The sequence below is a fragment of the Camelus ferus genome, chromosome 8 (genome assembly GCF_009834535.1).
Source record: "Camelus ferus isolate YT-003-E chromosome 8, BCGSAC_Cfer_1.0, whole genome shotgun sequence".
NCBI lineage: Eukaryota > Metazoa > Chordata > Mammalia > Artiodactyla > Camelidae > Camelus > Camelus ferus.
Window position 1 is genome coordinate 54,257,455 of NC_045703.1, and position 20,804 is coordinate 54,278,258.

The 20,804-nt window shown below is 39.2% G+C and overlaps 1 protein-coding gene across 7 annotated transcripts in view; it reads left to right on the forward strand.

Moving 5' to 3' along the window:
• The first annotated feature begins 9,488 nt into the window (after nt 1-9,488).
• ADGRG6 (adhesion G protein-coupled receptor G6) overlaps nt 9,489-20,804 on the forward strand; it is a 125,449-nt gene continuing 114,133 nt past the window's right edge. The window contains exons 1-2 of one of the 7 annotated variants that reach the window (XM_032485041.1): nt 9,489-10,008; nt 17,096-17,200. In XM_032485041.1, the coding sequence (XP_032340932.1) occupies nt 9,999-10,008; nt 17,096-17,200 (115 nt within the window). In that variant the 5' untranslated portion in view covers nt 9,489-9,998. Of the gene's footprint in view, nt 10,009-10,274; nt 10,409-17,095; nt 17,201-20,804 lie in introns of those variants that run through there. The other 6 variants (XM_032485042.1, XM_032485045.1, XM_032485043.1 and 3 more) reach the window with 6 other exon arrangements.

Sequence of the window (20,804 nt, forward strand, 5' to 3'; positions counted from 1 at the left end):
GTCAACAGTAAGAAAACAGCTCAATTTAAAAAATGAGCCAAAGACCTCAACAGTCACCTCACCAAAGAAGATACACAGATGACAGATAAGCATATGAGAAGATGCTCCGTATCATGTCATTAGGAAATTGCAAATTAAAATAACAATGAGATACCACTACACACTTACTAGAATGGCCAAAATACAGAACACCGACAACACCAAATGTTGGCCAGGGTGTGGGAAAATGAGAACTCTTGTTCACGGTTGGTGAAAATGCAAAAAGTACAGCCACTTTGAAAGACAGTTTGGCAATTTTCTTACAAAACCAAACATACTCTTACCATACAATTCAGGAATCCTGCCCTTTTGTATTTACCCAAAGGAGTTGAAAACTTATGTCCAGGTAAAAACCTGCACATGGATTTTTACAGCAGCTTTATTTATAATTCTAAAAGTTGGAATGAACCGAGATGCCCTTCAGGAGATGAATGGATAAATAAACTGTGATATATCCAGGCAATGGAATATTATTCAGTGCTAGAAAGAAATGAGCTATTAAGCCACAAAGACATGGAAGAAACTTAAATGCATATTCCAAAGTGAAAGAAGCCAATGTAAAAAGGCTGTATACTGTATGATTTGAACTATATGACATTCTGGAAGAGTTAAAACTGTGGGGACAGTTAAAAAAAAAATCAGTACCTTCCAGGGGTTGTAGGGAGGGAGGGATGGAAGGAGAAATGAAAAGGCAGAGAACGGAGGAGTTTTAGGGCAGCAAAAATATTCTGCATGATACCATAATGTTGGATACGTGTCATTATGCATTCGTCCAAACCCATGGAATGTACACCATTGAGAGTGAACCCTAATGTAAACCATGGGCTTTGGGTGATTATTATGTGTCAGTGTTGGTTCATCAATTGTAACAAATGTACCATTCTGGTGGGGTGGTGTTGGTAAAGGGGGAGACTATGCATCTATGGGGACAGGGAGTGTAATCTCTGTACCTTCCTCTCAATTTTGCTGTGAACCTAAAATTGCTCTAAAAAGTAGAGTCTATTTTAAAAAGTTAATGAATAAATTATGCCTTTGGAAGTTAAAAAAAGGTAACACAACTATAAAAAGAAATGAAATTCTGATACATGCAAAAATATAGATGAATCTTGAAGACGTTATACTAAGTAAAATAAATTAGACACAAAGGAAAAAATATATAAGGTACCTAGAATAGTCAAATTCACAGAGACAGAAGTAGAATACAGGTTACCAGAGGCTGGATGGCGGGAAGAGTGGGGAGTTACTGTTAATGGGTACACAGTTTCAGTTTGAGAAGATGAAAAATTCTAGAGACGGAGAGTGGTAATGGTTGATGACAATTGTGAATGTACTTAATGCTAGTGAACTGTACTCTCAAAAATGGCTAAAATGGTAAATTTATGTAATGTATATTATTTAAAAAGTTGATATAGCTCAACATACCATTTTAGCTGTAATTTGAAAAGCATTATGAAATGTTTCAATAAAATAAATAAGAAATTATAAAAAAGTTGTATGTAATGCAGATGGCAAATGCACAAATGGAACTTTAGAGAAATGAGAACAAGAGTCTTGTAATTTTCTTGTCAACCCACAGCAGGGCTCGTTTACAGAGAACTCAGAAAAAGTAGTTTTTAATGATGGCATTGCTCACAAAATTATTGTTGTTTTAAGGGTTTCAGTTCAGGTGGGCTCAACCCCCAGTTTACCTGGTTTGTACATCTGCACTGTAAATACAGAAATACCAGACAATCTTCACTGATCATGTCACACCTCCAGAGTCTTTACTCCATAGCAGGTCAGCCAGACCATGACATTTGAGATGGCAAAATCTATTACACCCCAATTCAGGGAAGGCTGCCTGGGAGCAGTCAGACACTAAACAGAGTCACAAAGTCCAGTATAAATTAACTATTTATTCTGTTAGGAAATCTTGCCTTTTTCACTGAGGGGATTTTTTTTTTCCATTGAAAAATCAGATTCCACTTCGAAATGATTATTAATAACAATAGCTCCTATCATCTTTAAGCTGTCAGACATTTTACAAATATGATTTCTAAGCATAATAATAGTTAATGAGGCTGAACATCATTTACTTCCACATACAGACATGGAATCGGGCTCAGAGAGCCCAATTCTTGCCAAGGCTGCCAAATAAGTGAGTGGTAGAGACTGGGTTTATATTCCTGCTTCTGTATTCCCAACTGTGTGATTTTCCCACCATGCTCTGCTTTCTACTGGGGCCCCAAGTTCATTGCTTATGCTGCTGGTTGCAGGGCCCATAACCTCTTGACTTCTTACTCTCTGAGACCTCTATTCCAAGGTTAAATTCCATGTGCATCATTTTAAACAAATCAGACTCCTCTTCTATAGTCTAATGGCACGTCTTATTTATCAGTCATATTTCTTGTCCTGGGATTATGCTTTTGTTTCCAATCATTCTGACTCTCCAGACAGTTCTAACTAACAATAAAAGTAGCTTCTCCAAGAGGAGCAGAGAGAAGGTGTGATTAAAAGCACTATTAAAGAGAGTAAAAAGTCCAAACCCTGGCAGTATTTCATACCACTTGGCAGAGCAAATATCAGATGAATCACCAATGATCTCGTTGGAACTTAAGCACGCATAAACTTGTAGACAAAGTACGTTCAAAAGTTTACATGTGAATAGACATCTTTGACTGAAAAATAATTTGTATAAATTTGTATGATGTTAAGCCTACTTTTTCAAACGGTCAAAATTTTAAACTAGTCATCATTTGGCCTGGGAAAACATGGATTTAAAAATCTAAGTCGACTTTTTCCTTCCTAAAAAGTGAACAAAGTTCACTTGCTCTTTCCTGAGGATGGGGGTGGGGGTGTGGTGGGGGAGGGGATGAAGAATTTGAGGAGATATTGAGGGTGGAGATTGTGGCTAAACTGACTTAGTGAGATTCTTGCTAAAACAAGACTTTTGAGGAATGCCTGAGGATGGGGCTTAGTCAAGCTGGAAGAAGCCTGTCTATAGTTTGGTCACGGAGAGAGTTTCTGACAGTTCCAATATATCTAAAAGGGAAGCTGGTTGTTTGTTCAGTTTTGTAAGTGTGTTGGCTGCATAGTTCTAAATAAAATGCTATGATGCCCTTTGTGTTAAGTAGTGTGTTTATTCTTTTTAATTAATCAGCTTTTAAAATTAGTCAACTTTTTCTCCAATTGTAGCAACGTTTCCAGATATTAAATTCTGTACCAATAAAAGATATAAGTGTTGGTTTCACAATGTTTACCTCTACTTCAGTTTTGTCATTCTTCCATCAGGAATATGATTTTCCCCTCTCTTGTGGGTGTGCACACACAGAGACATGCAGACACATACATACACTCATACCTTCCATCTTCTGCCAATTCCTTGGAAAGCTAATTTACTTTGATTTTTTTAAAACACAGGTCACAGAATACTTACATAGAATCAACTCAGTAGAGCAGTACGTGATAAAAACTCTTACTTCCTGTTTATGCTTGTCTCTTTTTGGCCAGACTTATGAATATCATTACACTTCAAGTATAATGATAAGTTGTTGCTTAATACTTTTGAAATGGCAAGGTAAGATTTCCCATGTAAAATAGGCCCCTTTTAAATATTTAAACATCTTTGACCTTTGACTGTATATTGCCTTGTTGATTCTTTAGCCAACAGTTATTTTATCAGTCAGAATCAGCTAGATTTTTACCTGAGTAACAAATAACCCCAAATCTTAATGGCTTATGGAACAAAAGCTTATCTGTCACTCATCCTATATTTCCCCTGCAGGTTGGCTGAAGGAGCTGTTCCACATCATCAAACCTGGATTGGTTGATCAAGAGTAGAAGTATTACCGTCAGAAAAAAGTGAGTTTAAGTCTTAGTGGCCTAGACTCTTTTAGGCCAACTCTCTGTATCTGTAGGATTGGCATGAAGATTAAAGGAGATACTACATGTAATTATCTTAATAAAGTGTCATGTAGAGAGGAAGCACTAAAAATGGTGATGATTGTTGTCAATGTTAATATTTTTATTATCCATGGATGACTACAGAGCTTCCAGTACATGAAAGAACTTTCAGCACATGAAGTTCATAGCAACCTACATTTATCACCAGCCTATAAGAATCAAGCTTAGAGTGTACACCATGTCAGCTTTAAAATTGTACATAATTTGTCCTGATTTTCTAATAGGAAAGGAGGATTTGTGGGAAGTAGAAACTAGTGATCTTGCTGTTTCTCCTGGATATTGTCAAGAAGGGAAAACACAAAAGATGGCTTCCCAGCCCTTGAAAAGAATGAGGTATTTCTAAGAACTAGCAACATCAGGAACAAGTCACACAGTCAAGTTCATGTTCAGGATTCATGACGAGAACATCTGGATTAGGAGATCGGGAGAGTATAAAAGTTACGTGAATTTCCTGATGTACTTACTCTCCTGCGATAAACCAGGGCTCCAGCTGGAGAGAGTGTATGGGATGAGAATAAAGCAACCTAGATCAGCCACTGGTTCAAAATGTGAGCCTTCCCGTGTTGATTATCAGAAGAGCAGTCTCACAAGGGAGCAGGTCCCTCATGGAATTCCATAGGGGCTTTGCATTGGTCAACATAAACATTTATATATTCCAACTAAGGAAAGAAAATTATTAACTTTGCATGTAGTGAAAACTTAGGAAAGATTATTAACAAGATTAATGAAGAAATCAAATTTCAAAATGATTTCTTCAAACTGATACAGTAGGTTGAATGCAACAGAATAAGAGGTACTCAGCTCCCTGACCATAGATTCAGATCACTGCATTTGGCAGGATGGGCTTTCTGATTTGGTGATGGCTCCTGTGAATAGACTTGGGCTAACACTGCAGAGAGACCATGAGAGCAAAGTGGTTACTCAGCCTTTGATGTGGGCTCAGCCTCCACTTGCTTGTTGCATGACCTTGGGTAAGTTGGTTAGCTATTTTGAACTTCAACTTCCTGTCTTTAAATAGGAATAATCTTTTGAAAAAAACTGAATGGAGGAGGCATGATAGTTTTTTGAGATTAACTGTTTGTTTTCCTTTTTCCCCTCTATTTATTTCCCCTTCTCCTGCGCCCTAGTCAAACTTCTAGCTGGCATATGCTTGTAGCTTCTGGAAATGATGGGGCAGAGGAGAAAACAGAAAGCATTCAGGGTGTTGGCATTTGTTTTTCATAACCTTAAGAGCTAAGAGAACTGAGGATTGCTGAGGTACAGATAAAATGCTAAGACAGCAGAGAAAGAGGAGCTATATCTCCCCCTCACTCAGGCTGGAAGGGGAGGAAGAGAAATGGGGTGGCACTGAGAGCAGGGAGTTCAGTGGTTTCCTGCGCCCTGCCTCCCAAGTAGAGACCCAGAGAGTAGTCAAGGCCCGAGAGAGAGAAGGACTCCCTGGAGGGACTAGGCTGGTGGACAGTGATGGCCCATCAGGGAGCCAAGAAAGAACCATGAACCTGGAAGAGCTCGCTGACAAGATTGACAACCTGTGTGAACTGATAACCAGACAGCTTAAAACCTGCTGACCCAGATAAATAAATTAAGGACCACTTTTCTCCTACCCTCCCTGCTGAAGAAAGCAACAAGCATGGTGAAGGGGGAGGAATCAGGTTGATTAAGACAGAATTAGAAAGAATATGAAAACGAATATATGTATGTATATGCATGACTAGGACATTGTTCTGTACACCAGAGATTGACACATTGCAACTGACTGTACTTCAATTAAAAAAATAAATAAAGTCAATTGCTAAGGAAAAAAAGACAAAATGTGAAGTTAAAACAGAAATTGGGTTGAATTATTTTTAAATTAAGATATCTTGAATAACTTGATTTGTTAGGATAAAATTCATACCCTCCTTGGCATATAGTAGTGGATCAATGTAATAAAAGCTACTCCTATCTCAAATAATATTTTATTTATAATTATTAAAATACTATAAATATTTTATGTGGTTGTTCAAAAGGTCACTATTAATTATATTTACATAAGATTAATGTCTAGTTGAGGAAGGGTAAGGATCCCACTGTTATCAGGGGTGAGGTTGTGGAATCCACTTGGAGTATATCACCAAGAGGGTAATAATGGCTGATAGTGACTCATGTGTCAGTGCAGAAGGGTGACTCACATGGGTCAGGCACTGAATGGTTAAAGTAACGAGGGCTGTGAAAACTGAATAAGGGAAGGCTGAGAAGAGAGATGATAGCTGTCTTCAGATATTTGAAAGGCTTTTTGTGGAAGAGAGCACGTCCTTGTTCTGAATGGAAGTTGATGGCATGACTATTTGATTCAATCAACAGAAAGAGGAAGTTTCTCATAGCTGAGTGTTCATCAATGCTAAGGATTCAAGCAGATGGTTCAATATTCATTTTGTCTGGAATGCTGTCAAGGATTCCTGTATGCAGAGGAATGTGGCCTGGTGTTTTCCATTTTTGGATGATATACGGGGCAGGCAGAGGCAACCAATTTTACCAAATTCCAGGAAATATGCTGGGTACTCAGTACGATTAGCTCACTGAGTCTGCCTGACGGCCTTATGAGTTAAATATTGTAAGTATTAGTACAAATCAGGCTCATATAGTTTACATAGGAAACTGCCAGAGTTCATAGTGCTGATAAAGTTTTAAACCCAGGTTGTTGCATTAGAAGACCATGGACTCACCTCTATACAAGACATTTCCCTTTCAAAGAAAAAGAACAAATTCTTAGTTTAAGGACAAAATACAGAGATTTTTACGAATGTAGTGACCAATGACAGATACTGGTAGCCTCTTGAAATACTTTAGCTATGATTCATGTAATTGTATAGAAATATTGGTACTTAAATTTATGAACATTAATGTATAATAACACATTAAGTACACTACTCCCATCCTTTAGATGTATGTATATTTGTTTCTGTTACTGTGATGGCTAATTTTACGTGTCCACTTGGCTGGGACAAAGTGTTTAAATATTTGGTCAAACTTTATCCTAGATGTCTCTGCAAACGTGTTTTGGGGATGAGATCAACATTTAGGGGGGTGGGAGTATAGCTTAGTGGTAATCCTGGGTTCAATCCCCAGTACCTCCATTAAAACCTAACAACAACAAACAAAACAAACAAACAAAATTTAAATCAGTGGACTCTCGGTAAAGCATATTACTCTCCATAATGTAGGTGGGCCTCATCCAAACAGTTGAAGTCCTTAATAAAACAAAGACAGACCTCCTCCAAGAAAGAATTCTGCCAGTAGATTGCCTTTGGACTTGACTGCAACTCTTTTCTGAGTCTCCAGCCTGCTGGCCTACCCTGCAGATTTTAGACTTGCACATTATAGTCATATAAGCCAATTTCTTAAATTTCTTTATATACATATGCACATCTTGTTGTTTCCATTTCTTTGGAGAACCTCAACAAATCCAGTTATTTATATTTTTTTGCCCTTATGTTTCCTGGTTTCTCTGAGCTTTACAATTCTATGAGTGGAACAACTACATGTATGAGTTTGGCAGTAGATCCTTCCCCAGTCAAGCTTTCAGATAAGACCATAGCTTTAGCCAACACTTTCAGTGCAGTCTTGTAACTCATCAGCTAGGTTCAGATCCCCGAACCCGAGACCAACGAAATAATAACTGTTTTTGCTTTAATGATATTTTGTAAGTAGAACTTAAGTTCCCTTGAGACAGTCTCATGTAATAGAGACAGATTTGAATTGTAAGACTTGGGTCCAAGCCTCTGGTCACTTGAATCTGTAGACCTGGGCCCAAGCCACTGGTCACTTCTAGCTAGTTTGTGCAGATCTCACATCTCTGGGTCTCATTTCCCTATGTGTCAAATGAAAGGACTGGCCACTGGAACTTCAGTTTCCTGTAAGTGCTACAATTCAATGTCTCCATTAATCACACTTTACTCATCAAAATAAATACTGATAAGTCACATAAAGAACACACCCTGGATTTTCAGGACTCTGGATCTGGTGGCAGTGTTCCAACTTCCTTTGTGCCTGTAGCTATCTATGCTCAAGTCTTGCTCTACCTCTTTTCTTTCCACCCCAACAGTTCTCTATCACTTGCCAATCAATGTTATATGCATTTTTTTGGCACTTCCGTGTGTGGCCTGTGCATGGATGCGTGTGTGTGCATGCTCACAGCTCAAGCTGGGCGGCTCTGGCTCTGGATGTGTACACAGCACCGGCATTTGAAGGTGTGCCTCCAGCATTTTCATGGATTAACTCTGGCGGTACCCAAGGAGAAGGGAACTTTTTGAGTATGAGTCCATTTTTCCTCTTCTCATCTCCAAGGAGATGTGACCAGATCCCTTTGCTAGGCAGCTACTTTATAGGATTACTGGAGTCTAGGCTGGTGGACTTTCCCCATTGAGTATCTGGATTTGCATCTGCAAACCAATCCCGCAGCATTTCACGTCATGTGTGTTCATGAAAATGTTACGTGGACATCTTCCCAGCTCCCTGTTAGATCTTTTAGGCTGTTTCCACTTCTTACCACAGCACGAACGCTTCTTTCCGGATGGGATCTGAAAAATCCAAATCAAGGGCAATGGCTAACCTTTAGAGTGTTACCACTATCTGGGGTATTTAGATGCATTTCAACAGAAGACAAAACACCAAGCCAAAAGTATGGAACTACAGGCATCAACAGATGAGTGGGAGAAGGCAGTGGGTGTATTTCTGTGGTGGGCTCTGTGCTGGGCGTAGGAATACTGCGACCGCTGCCTGGTCAGCTTCCTCTTAAGGCTGGTCTCCAGCCCTGTTTGCAGAAGGGCGTGTTGAGGGACTCTCACTCCTTCGATCCCACAGGAGATGTGGTGATGGTATCGGGCGGCTCAGTGTGCTCTGAAGACAGACGGACTCTCCCTTCGCTCTGATTATTAGAAAGGAAGGGAAAGAACGAAAGAAAGGAGAGGGAGAGAGGGAGATATGAAAGAAAAGGAAAGAGAAGACAAGAAAAGAAAGGGACAGAAAAGTAAAAGAAAAGCAAGGTAGTGGCCCGGGAACTTGGCGGAGGGGTCTGGGGCGCTTACTCAGGTGGGCTGGCAGCTATGGGAAGAGGTGTCCGCATGACCGCCCGGTTTCCGAGCCACTCATTTCTCGCGAGGAGGGTCTCGCGGGTCCAGGGCACTGGGCTCCCGGGTGATCTCCGGGTCTGCCCCGCCCCTCCCCCGCCTGGCCGGCGAGCGGGGCCGGGCGCCAATCTCCCACCGACTCCGGGCCCCGCAACTTGCCCCGAGCTGCCGGTCCGGGGCGCGCCTCTCCGCCCCGCACCGCACCGGGACTTCTCCCTCCTGCCCCGGGGCCGGCAGTCCTGGGTGGGGCGGCTGTGCCTGCGGGACGGCCCCCGCCGCCGAGCGCCGAGCCAGGGGCCGTCCCTGGGTTGCGCGGGGCCCGGCCAGACGCCGGGGCAGCGGCACCTGAGCCCCCAGCTCCGGCCGAGCTTCGGCGCCGGAAGCGCGGGCGGAGTGGACCGGCCCCGGGAGCAGCCCGAGCCCGCGTAGGGGTGGAGGGAGCCGAGAGCCACAAAGAAGGGACCACGTGCCGCCGCGCGCCGGCGGGGGCGAGGACCTGCGGAATCGGAGCCCTCCGTCCCCCCACCAGCCACCCAGCCCCCTGGGAGTACCCGGTGACCCCAGGCACGCAGCGCCAGCTCAGAGGCAGAGCCAACCGCTTCAACTATCTCGCCCTAACTTTTCTCCAACTTCTCTGAAAGGAGGAACCTGCCGCCCCGCCCGCCCCCTGGCCTCCGGGACCCGCACTTGAACTCCGCAGCGCCGGCCTTCCACCTTGCGCCGCCCCGAGCCCGGGCGGGGAGCCGCCGCCGGGAAACCCCATGAACACTCCACAAAGAGCGTGAAGGAAGGTCTGGCCGCCGCGCTTGGCCCGGGCGCCAGGGGGGCTCCGTTGGGGAACTCGGAGCAGCAGAGCCGGGGAAGGTGCTGGAGAATGATCGTGCGGCCCCTGGGGACGTCAGCGCCGTAATGCCGACATGTAAGTCTCCCCCTTCAGCTCAGAATTCCTTCACACCTTTACCTGCGCCCCCTCCCCCGCCCCACCCCCCTCCACGAACTGATTTTGTAAGGACTTCAGCTGCGTTGACAGAATAAACCGGTTTGTCTTCACTTCGCCCCCCTCGAGGCACCGAGGAGTGAACTGGTGGTGCCAGGCGGAACTGTGACATGTGTGTGCGGCTGACTTTTTTTTCCAGCCAGAGGTACATCTCACATTTGGGCGGCGTAAAGCATAATAAAAAAGGGCAGGGCTTCAAGAATGGGGAAAAACGTATTTTCGATTCAGATTAAACAAGGAGTCACAGGCGCGGCTGCTCCATCCAGGGGCCTGGCCCTGCCAAGAAGGCGCTCTCCTGGATCAGCACCTGGGGGCTTGGAAGGTACTAGTATGCCGAGAAAATGTTGACTTTACACATTGTCACCCTTGACTGTAGAAGTTATTCTTGGATCTTTGGGTTATTTGATTTTTTTTTTTTTAAGCGCGCAGAAAAGGTTCTCGGTGTACTTTGTTGATTAAAAAGTAACTAAGGAAGATGTCACTTTACGTGATAGGGACTTGTATAGACGTAGAAGCAGCGGGTATAGGGCAGTGAAACGGTGAGAGAAACCTAGTAAGTTTTGCTTCTATGGAACTGCCATCTAAGTGACGAGGTGCCTCAGGGCGACCCCGCAGAAGGGCCGCAGAGCACCGTCTAGCCTTCCAGAATGGAAAAAGGAAGATTGTTCTCAAAGGGGCCAAGCTTATTTTTGTGGCCAACTCATAAGTTACTTTTTCTTGTAATATGTAATTTCCCTCTGAGGTTTTGTTTAATCTTGGGCAGACACCCTGCCAGACATTTTACTCCATTCCACTAACAAATGTACAAGAGTTTCTAGAAATTAAAATTCACCTTCCCTCCCCCAACTTCTGGATCCTTATTGATTTCCACTGAAATTTCGTCTTTCAGTTTAATACCTGGGAGAAGATACGCCCCCCAAGTCCGGTCTTGCCTTTCCTTGCACCCTCTGCTTCCCTCCCTCCAGCACACGTTTTGGAAATAGGTAAAAGGGTAGTGCCCAGAAGCCTCGCACTTTGCAGCTCTGTTACTGGTAGTGAGCAGTATAATTAGAGAGGAACCACTTATTTTTATTAAACTGCATGTGAAGTAATTCCACACCTGTGAGTTTTAAAGTTTCATTGACGCCAGTGGAATCAGCAAGGTATAGCCAGAAAGAATTTATTTTGGGATATAGCCAACAGTCTCATATAAGACGTGTTCTCATATACAGGCAACACGTATTGAATGAATGTGGGTTTGTTTTAAACTTCACTTTTTCCTGAAAATAGAGTAGGGTTTTTAGCAGCAGGTATTTGTCTAGCTTCTTTTCAGCTTTCCTAGGTAATTAGATCTTATGGGGTGAAAAAAACAAAAACTATGTAATGCATAAAAGAAATATGAATACCAGGTTTTAAAATAAAAGATGTGAAAGTGATCAACAAGTAATGTAAAAATTTCCTGATAATGAAATTAAGTTATATAGACCATTTGAATTTTATATGATTAAAAAATTTTTATGTCATTATAGAGTAAAAGCATGAATATTCAATCACATAAAATATAGTTTGGTACCCTGATAGAAGTTTCTATATAGAGCTATTTTGACCAAAAGTTTTTCCATTTTTTACCAGATCATAACTTTCTTTTTTCTATTTTGCTTTTTATAATTCACATGGAATAGTTTAAGATGATCTGATTCTTTTCTGATATTAATACATTAGAATATATGGAAATAATACCAACTTTTCCAAGGTAAATATTCCTACTATCTTGTTGTAAAATGTTAAAATAGGAAATATAACCATATTGTCTTTTAAATTTAAATTTTAATAGATTCAATACATAAACTATTTAAATATATTTTTTGCTTATTCTTTGTAGATAAAGAATATATATTGTTACACTCAAGTTCTGGAGTTACATTTATAAACATATTTTGGAGTTGTAGTGACTGCATATTTTTCATACCCTAGGAAATTTAATAGATTTAGTAAGACTTGCATTAATCGGTCTCAGGCTGCATGAAGCTACTGTTCCATTTATGGCTTATATAAATTACATGACATTGTGCTTTTCCAGTGTGAATGGTGAATGAGGCTATTGTCTCTTGGCTTATGGGAAATATTAGAAGCTTGTAGTTTTACTGTCCAACTGGATATGTCACTCTGATTTCTGGAAATAATGATCTGAAAGAGAATCAGTTTATATATTAAAAATAAACTGACACTGCTTCCTTAAATCTGACCATTTTTCTAACTGCCCATATCTTACAGAGTTTACATTTCTGATGGGATGATCAAAAGTTTCCTGAGACTATTTAGACTTTAGACTAAATAGAAAAAGACTTTGCTCAATGTATGTGGCAGGCTTGGGCAAAAACTGCATCTTTCCATTTCATTTCTGATTGGATGACATTATTACATTATCTACATTGAACAGCATTAAGAAGCACACTGAGTGACCGGGGCAGTAACATTTAAAGGACGTTTCAGTCGTAACTAAAAATGCCAGTAAAACTATAGTGTGCTACCTGAGTGTCATCTTACTTTCCTTTATGAGTATTACTCAGGATAGAATTATTTGGAATACCTTAAGGAAAATTTCAAAATTATGGTATTGAAAATATTCATAGCAAATATGACCAAGGCTTAAGAAATTTGTATAGAATTGGTTTAAAAAAATCACAAGTCACTTCAAAAATATTTATAATGGAAAATTATACAAATGACTTGAACATGCCAATCCAAATAAAGGAAATCCAAATGAGACACTATTTCTTTTATCAGACTGGCAATGATTAAACCAATAATACTCAGTAGTGATGAGTGTCATAAGATAAACACTGATACCCTTCAGTGTAAATATGTATGTGTGTATTTAACTTTATTTAAAATAATTTTAAACCTACAAAAAGTTGCAAGAATAATACAAAGAACAGCTGTATACTCTTTACACAGAATCACTTATTGTAAATATTTACCTCATTTGTTTTATCATTTTCCTTCTCTCTACTCCCTTCCATCATCTCTACACACACACACACACACACACACACACACACACACACTTCTTTTTCTGAACCATCTGAAGGTAAGATACATACATCAGGGCTTTTTTAATTGAAATAATACAGCAACATCCCACCTACCCTTTACCCAGTTTCTCCCACTGGTGACATTTTGCGAAACTGTAGTACAAGATCACAGCCAGACAGTGATACAATACACTTCTCTTTTTCAGATTTTCCCAGTGTTACATGTACTTGTCTGTGTATATGTGTGTGTGTGTATTTCTCAAGGTTGCTTTTTAATTTCATTTATGGTACAAGCCAGTTAAGCACATAATAGCTCAAGTAAGGGTCAAGATTTGTGCAGATTTGAAGATTAAAACTTTCCGCCCTGCCTTTTTGAAGTGGAGGTGAACCCAATTTAATAAAAGAACTTAAACTGAGTAGTAGAAGAGCGCTTTCTCTTTTTAGTCATTCCTTAGGTTCAGGAATATGATCTTTATCTAGAAGACGAAACACAGTTATAAGCAGGCTTGAATGAACCAAATTACCCTTCTTTTTACTCTAAAAGAATTAAGGTGTTCTCCATGCCACTTCTCATGCCCCTTTATGAAAAAATTTGCCATAGAAATACAGTTGGCATATGGAGAATGAAGTTAACTCTAATTATTGCTGGTATTAATAGAATTAGTACCATGTTAATGTCTCTACCAATTTCAAAATTTCTTCACTAATTTAATTCTGACTTTTAATAGAGTTAGTAGGAGTAAAGAGATGGAAGATGGTAGGTTTTTTAGATGATTTCAGTGATGCATTTGGATTAAATCACGTCTACAAGGGGTCATATCCACATTTAAAACAATTCCTATAAAAGGGTTAAGTTCTAAAGGTTTCTGACACAGAATTCAAGTATATGGTATCATCTAGCCTGTATACATTGAAAAGGAGAGTGGGTTTGCAATAGAGGTAGCTTGGATGAATGAGTTGGAAGCCAGGTGACACAGGGGTCTTTTGGCTCTGCCACCACTGATTATGTGATCTTGGGCCAGGGGTTTAGCGTCATAGTTTTTTTCATCTGTGAAATGACAGGTTTTTTGGCATAACTTTTAAATTCTTTTCAGGTTATAGATGTCTACGACTCTCGTTTACTTAAAAATATCCTTGTTCTCTTCAAAAGAACTTTGAGGCCACAACCCAAGTGACACAAAATTGTACTATGTTTTTCATAGTTCCTATTGAGAACCTTAGTAACCCTGTTCAGGATTTTCCATTCTTGTGAGAAAGTTGTTTAAAATCCCAGGGATGTGTCTTTGCTAAGTGATCCCCTGAGAAGGACACACAGTACTTTCCTTCCTCTGTTCTATTCTTAATTTATTTGTTTCTGCTCTTCAGTAAACAGTGAAGTGGATGAAAGTTGGTGTGTCATATGGTTTATGTTGGTTACAAGTGCTTGTCCTGTCCTGGGTTCCTTTTCTGTACAGTATGATGGAGTCCTGAGCACTGGAATGTGTTAAGCCCTTGGTTGTCATTTGCAGCTTTTGTCAAACAGCTTCAGGGGTGAATATGGAATCCCTCAATATCAGAACCTTTTATAGCAAAAGAAAGCTGCATGAGCACGTGAAATAAACAGTATCGAGTGTTGCCGAACTAAAGAACGTAATTCCCTGAGTATTGTTTGGAGAGTGGGTGGACTTAAGAGGGGGTTACTAGTCACATATTGGTAAAGGAGGATTGTCGTGTGCCACAGAGATTAAGAAGCTAAGCGTTCTCCTGGGCGGGTACTTCCTTCAGTTAAAATCTGTAAGGCTGGTGGCCAAGTTTCGTTGTTCTGCCCCTTTATTTCTCTGGGCCTCAGTTCCCTCCGCTGTGAAATGAGGAGCTTAGGCTTCATCTTTGGTCCTTCCAGCTCTACACTTCTTTGAATATATAATTGTGCCATTGTTTCAGAAGCACACTCATCCTACCCTCGCATGAATGGAAAACACCTCATCCATTCAGCATCAATTGGAAAAGGACCCATTCTTCCAAATGAGTGAACTTTCCATGTGACAAAAGTTTACGGGCTACCCTTTTAAAAGCCCTCACTGAGTTCCATGCAGTGTTAACATCTAGTTCTTTTGGGTGGATGATATTCTGTGTGCAGTAGAGAAAACAGTCTCAGAGTTTAAGTACTTCCCCCTCAAACCACACAGTAAATAGAGGCACCAGGATGTAACTGCGTTGTTCCAGAGTTCACGTCCATTATCATAGCTCACAATAACGTCTTCCTTCTCATAAGCAGTAACGCTGCTTTTAATTTCAGATATTTTGGATAGATGTATTTGATAACATACCTTCCATACAAAAAATACTCTTCAGATCTTAACCTTTTTCTTGTGTAGAATTTCCATGAGGAGCTGCTTGATGTTGGAACTTCTAGTCTGGTGAATATAAAACATGGCATGAGTATCAGAGACTAGTCGACATTTCTGTATTCACGGCCATATCATTTCTGGTCTGAGGTGATCCCAGAAGGAGCCACGGAGTCAATAGATTGGTGCTGGTTTATAACATTGATCCTATTGTCCATTCCTGTTTAAGTCCTTTCTTTTGATTTCACTGTTGACAGAGTAACCACACTTGTATTAGAATGCTCAGGAGGATAGTAACAATAATAATAGCTAATATTTACTGGGCACATTTCTTAGAAGACATAATTGGGTTTAATCATCCAGCAACTCTGTGGACTAGATTCTGTTGCTGTTCCTATTTTACAGGTGAAAACTAGGAGGCACAAGGTGGTCGAGTAAACTTCCCAGGGTTGCAGTTTATAAGCGGCGGACCCAGGGCTGTCTGACTCTAGGGCGTGGTCTCTTTGCTGCTTAAGTGGTCTCTGACAGTCAAGACAGAGTGAGAATGCGGGCTTGAGGCCAGTGCGGGAATCTGTTTGATGTCTGTTTTTGCTTATTCAAGCATTTCTCTGACCATTTTCTGGTTTCTGTTTAGTATTTCACATTTTACTCCAGATGAGCAACCTTCAGGTAGAGAAGGTACTGCTGTGACCCTCAAGCGTCTTATTAGTTGCTCCTCTTTTTAGAAATATAATGACTCCCAATTACCACTTACAACCAAAGTAACTCCCTTTGGGGATTTTAAGATCTGGAAATTCCTTACTGCTACTTAACTGTCTCCCTGTCTCATGACTCTGCTCACCAGTCTGTTTATGGTCCCTTTGGGTGACTGACTGCCTTCCCTGGCTTGCCTCTTTTGATAGGGCTGAGTCAATGAGAGGTATCAGACCACTGTCTTAAGCCAAGATAATACGGATGTTCCCGTCCAAATCACTAAGCATAATTTTCAGTTGAAAGATGAGACCATTGTACAGAGAAGTGTTTAAGAGTTTTCAGAGCACCACCCCTCCATCTAATGTCGTTTATTAGTTTCTATATTACTTGGTGTTTACGAGCCATTTAAAAACATTGATATCTATTGTTATATACAAAGAAATTAATCTTTTTAGAATGTTAGTGCTTTAGTACTTAATTTTAGGGAAAAGAAGAAAATCTGGGCACTTTAATTTTATTTTAAATATTTCCATTTGTAAAGCAGGAGATGTTATACAATGAAAATATTTCCCTAAATTTATGGGGAATAGAAGAAGTTGACAAAAAACATCCTCTTGCCTCACATAGGCATGTGACTGTTGATGCTGAAGGTTGAAGCTGAAATTGGTTTATTTTTCAGTAAATGATTTTTTCTTGAGTAATCCGAATACTTCCCCATCTTCACGTAGAAATCATCTATTATATATTCTCTGATGAGGAAAGTGCCACCAAGTGGCAAATGAAATGCATGGACTTTTTTTCTTTTGCCCAATTAGCTTAAAGGAGATGGTTACTTTATCATTTTTAAAGTCCCTCTTTTTATTTGGAAGCGAGACTGGAAAAGACTCATTTTTCCCCATCCCTGTTGGAAACCTGCAATTTACATTGTCCTAAGGCTTCACTGAGTGTCAAGTGTCCTGATTGTTGCTTTCTTCCAAGACAGGATGTTTCACTCAAGTCGAATGTGGAGCAGTCATTGGAAATGGAAGCCAAGTTCTTTTTTGTTCTTATTTGCTTTATGTATTGTGTATGTCCCTCCCTCAGGTAAGTAAGACTCTTTGTTTCAAACCTCAAATTTAGTAGTGATTACATTGCCTTCATTGTAAGAGTGCCTCTATGTTGTTATTTTTTTTTTTTCTTTTTCTGTCCTTACAGGCTTTTTCTATCTACGGCCTCTAGTTCCTCTTGAATTATCTGTGAATTCTATTACTTTGATCATTGTTTTACTTTCTAATGAATGTATTTCTTTAATCTTTGCTGCATTTCTTTTAGTTTTATTTATTTATCTAGCCCCGGTTGAATGATGAGATAGCAACATATCTGACATTAAAAATGTGCTAGCTGTTTCTTCCACAACTGAATAAATACACAGCACTACATTTTCTCTCTTTTCAAGTTTTCGTTTAGTGATTTATGGAAAGTATAGACTGCTGTTTTTTATTTATCCTGATTTTGTTGCCATGTATGAGACAGAAATTTGAAATTAAGTTTTTAAACCATGAAGTTTATTTATTTGACTTAAAATGATACGAAAATGTGACTTTAAATTATAGTATTTTGGGAATTAAAATATTTAATTTTTTAAATTAGTACAGTTTTTATCCCAACTTTGAAACAAGTTCTTTTTAGCTGTTATTGGAAGCCAAATTCTCTGTAAACAAATGATTATATGAATGAGCCAATCAGAACCTGAGGAATGTGAATGATGTTTAAGTCATCTGGTTTTGTTACTGAGCAAACTGCATTTCTCGTAAGTCCATTTTGTTTTACTCATTTTTTATATTGCTGTATTTATTCAGTTTGTTATATTTTCTTTAGAATTAAGTCATTACTTACTAAGCCTTATATACTGATTATTTGAGATTTAATCAAGATTTTATACATTCCATATTTATAACATATCTGTACATTATTATAATAATACATTTAACAAATCATGGGAATAGATTATTTGCTAAAATTGCTTATTCATGGATCAAGACATTCAACTTTCATTTAATATATAAATACTTTTTTCCGAGCCAGCAAGCATTTTAAGAGTTTCATCTACTTACTTGGAAAATCCCTGGTACTTGTTTAATGGCTTCAAAACAAAACTGATCTTTGAGTGATTTTGTGTGTGTCTCTGTGTGTGTATCTGTTTCCATTTCATTATAAAGTCACTCTTCCTGTTACTTTCATTGCCACACAGAGGAAGCAAATTTGTAAAGGGATCAGAAGATGAAGTACAAGTTGGATTTTTATCATGTACGGTGTTGACCTATTTCTTAACTTTCAAAAGTGATCCTCCAAGAGCCAATTACATGATGTCAGATAAATTATGAGATGAAAATTAGTTGAGGTCTGTTTACTTTCATTTCTGTGGGGTCATAGCATTTGTAAATTTTCAAGGCTTCTTTAGACCTTAAATTGGGACTTTTTATTTTAGGTGTCAACATTTTAATTGATATATGCTCATTCATTGTTTTAATCATTTGAATAAATGAAGTGAAACACAGGTTTTTAGACTAATTATATGGAGTCAACTGGTCTGCAACTGGGTGAGGCAATAAAAGCACCTGGGATGGAAAATTTAGGGAGGTGCTCCTTCTCACAGACATGGGAATAAAAGTCCTTAAATGTGTTTTTAAGTTACTGTCTGGCATAACAAATCTTTTTTAAAAACTTCTTTTATTACCCAGCATGGTGTGTGCATCACCTAAGGCTTTGTAACAGATAGTTACGTGTGTTTACTGATCAAGCCAAAGTGTTTTGTATTTGTGTATCTTAAACATGACTTACTTAAAATGTCACCACCTCCCACATGAATATCTCACGAAAATATGTTAGGGGCTATTATTGGCATTTTAATATAAAGTTTTTGCCTGATGAGTAACTCAGTATAGTGTTTGTTAAAATAATGCCTATTGAAACTTTAGATATATCTAATTTTCAGTTCTGTCTTTAAATCATAGCATGATACCACTGTATTTTTGAAGAACATTTGGTGCTTGACTGTGATTTATATCTCTGTATAGGCACTTTTTGACTTTTTTTCACTTCTCTAGATAACCCCAGGGGATCTTACAAAATGCAATGGCTCTAAATGGCATCTTGGTTAACTTTTTTTGTTTGTTTTTGGGGGTTTTTTTTGGGGGGGAGAGGTAATTAGGTTTATTTATTTTTGGTAGAGGTACTGGGGACTGAACCCAGGACCTCATGCATGCTAGACAGGCGCTCTGACACTGAGCTGTACCTCCCCTCTTCTAAATGACATCTTGATGCCAGTGTCTCCTGAATCCTTCTCTTTGGCCCTGGCCCTTTCCTGGACCCTGGAGTCACCTCTTGGGTTGCTTATCCTCATTTGTACTTGGCTATAGAATAGTCCTCAGACTGCACATGTGTGAACAAGACTCTTGATTCCTGCTTCCTATCCCCAAATCTGCTTCTCTCTCAAGCATTACAGTCCATCCTGCTACTCTCTCCTACAATGACTGTTTTTTAGACACATTGTCCTTTCTATTCCTCGACCATGCTTTCTTAGTACCCTCTTCTCCCAAGTGTACATGTGCTTGGTTCTTTTTTGATATTCAGGTCTTAATTATTAACATCTCAGATAAGCCTGCCTGTCCTTCAGTTCAAAGGAACCCCATTGTCACTCTTAGTTTACCCTTTAGTGATCATCTGTATTGATTTTGGTTGCTCTCTTGGCTGTTAATGTTTTGCTAATTTGACTGCAATAGCTAGGTTGGAGGGTTGGCAACATCTCTTGGGTATTAAGATTCACGCTTAGTTCAGATGAGTAAAAATTATTATCCTGTAGTTTAATTCTGATAATATCCACAATTTGACTCATAAAACAGAACTGCAATGTTTAGGTCACCTAGCTAAGTTAGCATTTGTAGTTTCACAGTTGTTCACAAGACAAATAATATACAAGGTTTGTGCCCTTCAGGATTTGGAAAGTCGTATAGGAAAAGAACAAATACCTTGTCTCTTGACAGATGATGGCTATAACTTTTAATAAGAACTACAGCAAAATAACAGTTGAATTTAAACTGGTCACAGAAAAGTGCAAATTAAAAAACGTGATTTTTTTTTTTACCCACTAGCTCGACAGTATTTAGAAAGGTTGATAACATCCAGTATTATTGAAGTTTTTAGGTAAAAGACACAGTAACACAATTGGCTCTGTCTTTTGGGAAATTAATTGGGCAACATTTTTTAAAAAGTAAGAATGTGATTTCTTTGACATTTCTCTCTCACATGTAGGCATCATATCCCATAGAAATAAAAACCACAATAAATATAGAGAGAAATATGTACCCATTTGTTAATTATAATGTTGTTACAGAAAACAATTGGTAAAGACTCTGATTGTTCATCAACTGGGGAATTGTTATATAAATTACTTCATATTCATACCATGAAGTACTATGCAGCCATTCAAAACTATATAGTCAGCCTGTGTATGTTGTCTTGGAAAGATGTCCATAATAATGTTAAGTTAAAAAGCAAATTATAGAACAACATAAGGTTATCTTAGATTTGTAATAGCTTGTACTACAAAACTGGGATTATTATATATACACATAATATATATGTGTTTGCATAAGACTGTATAAACGTATTAACGGAAAACCAGGTTTTCAAATGAATTATCTCAGGG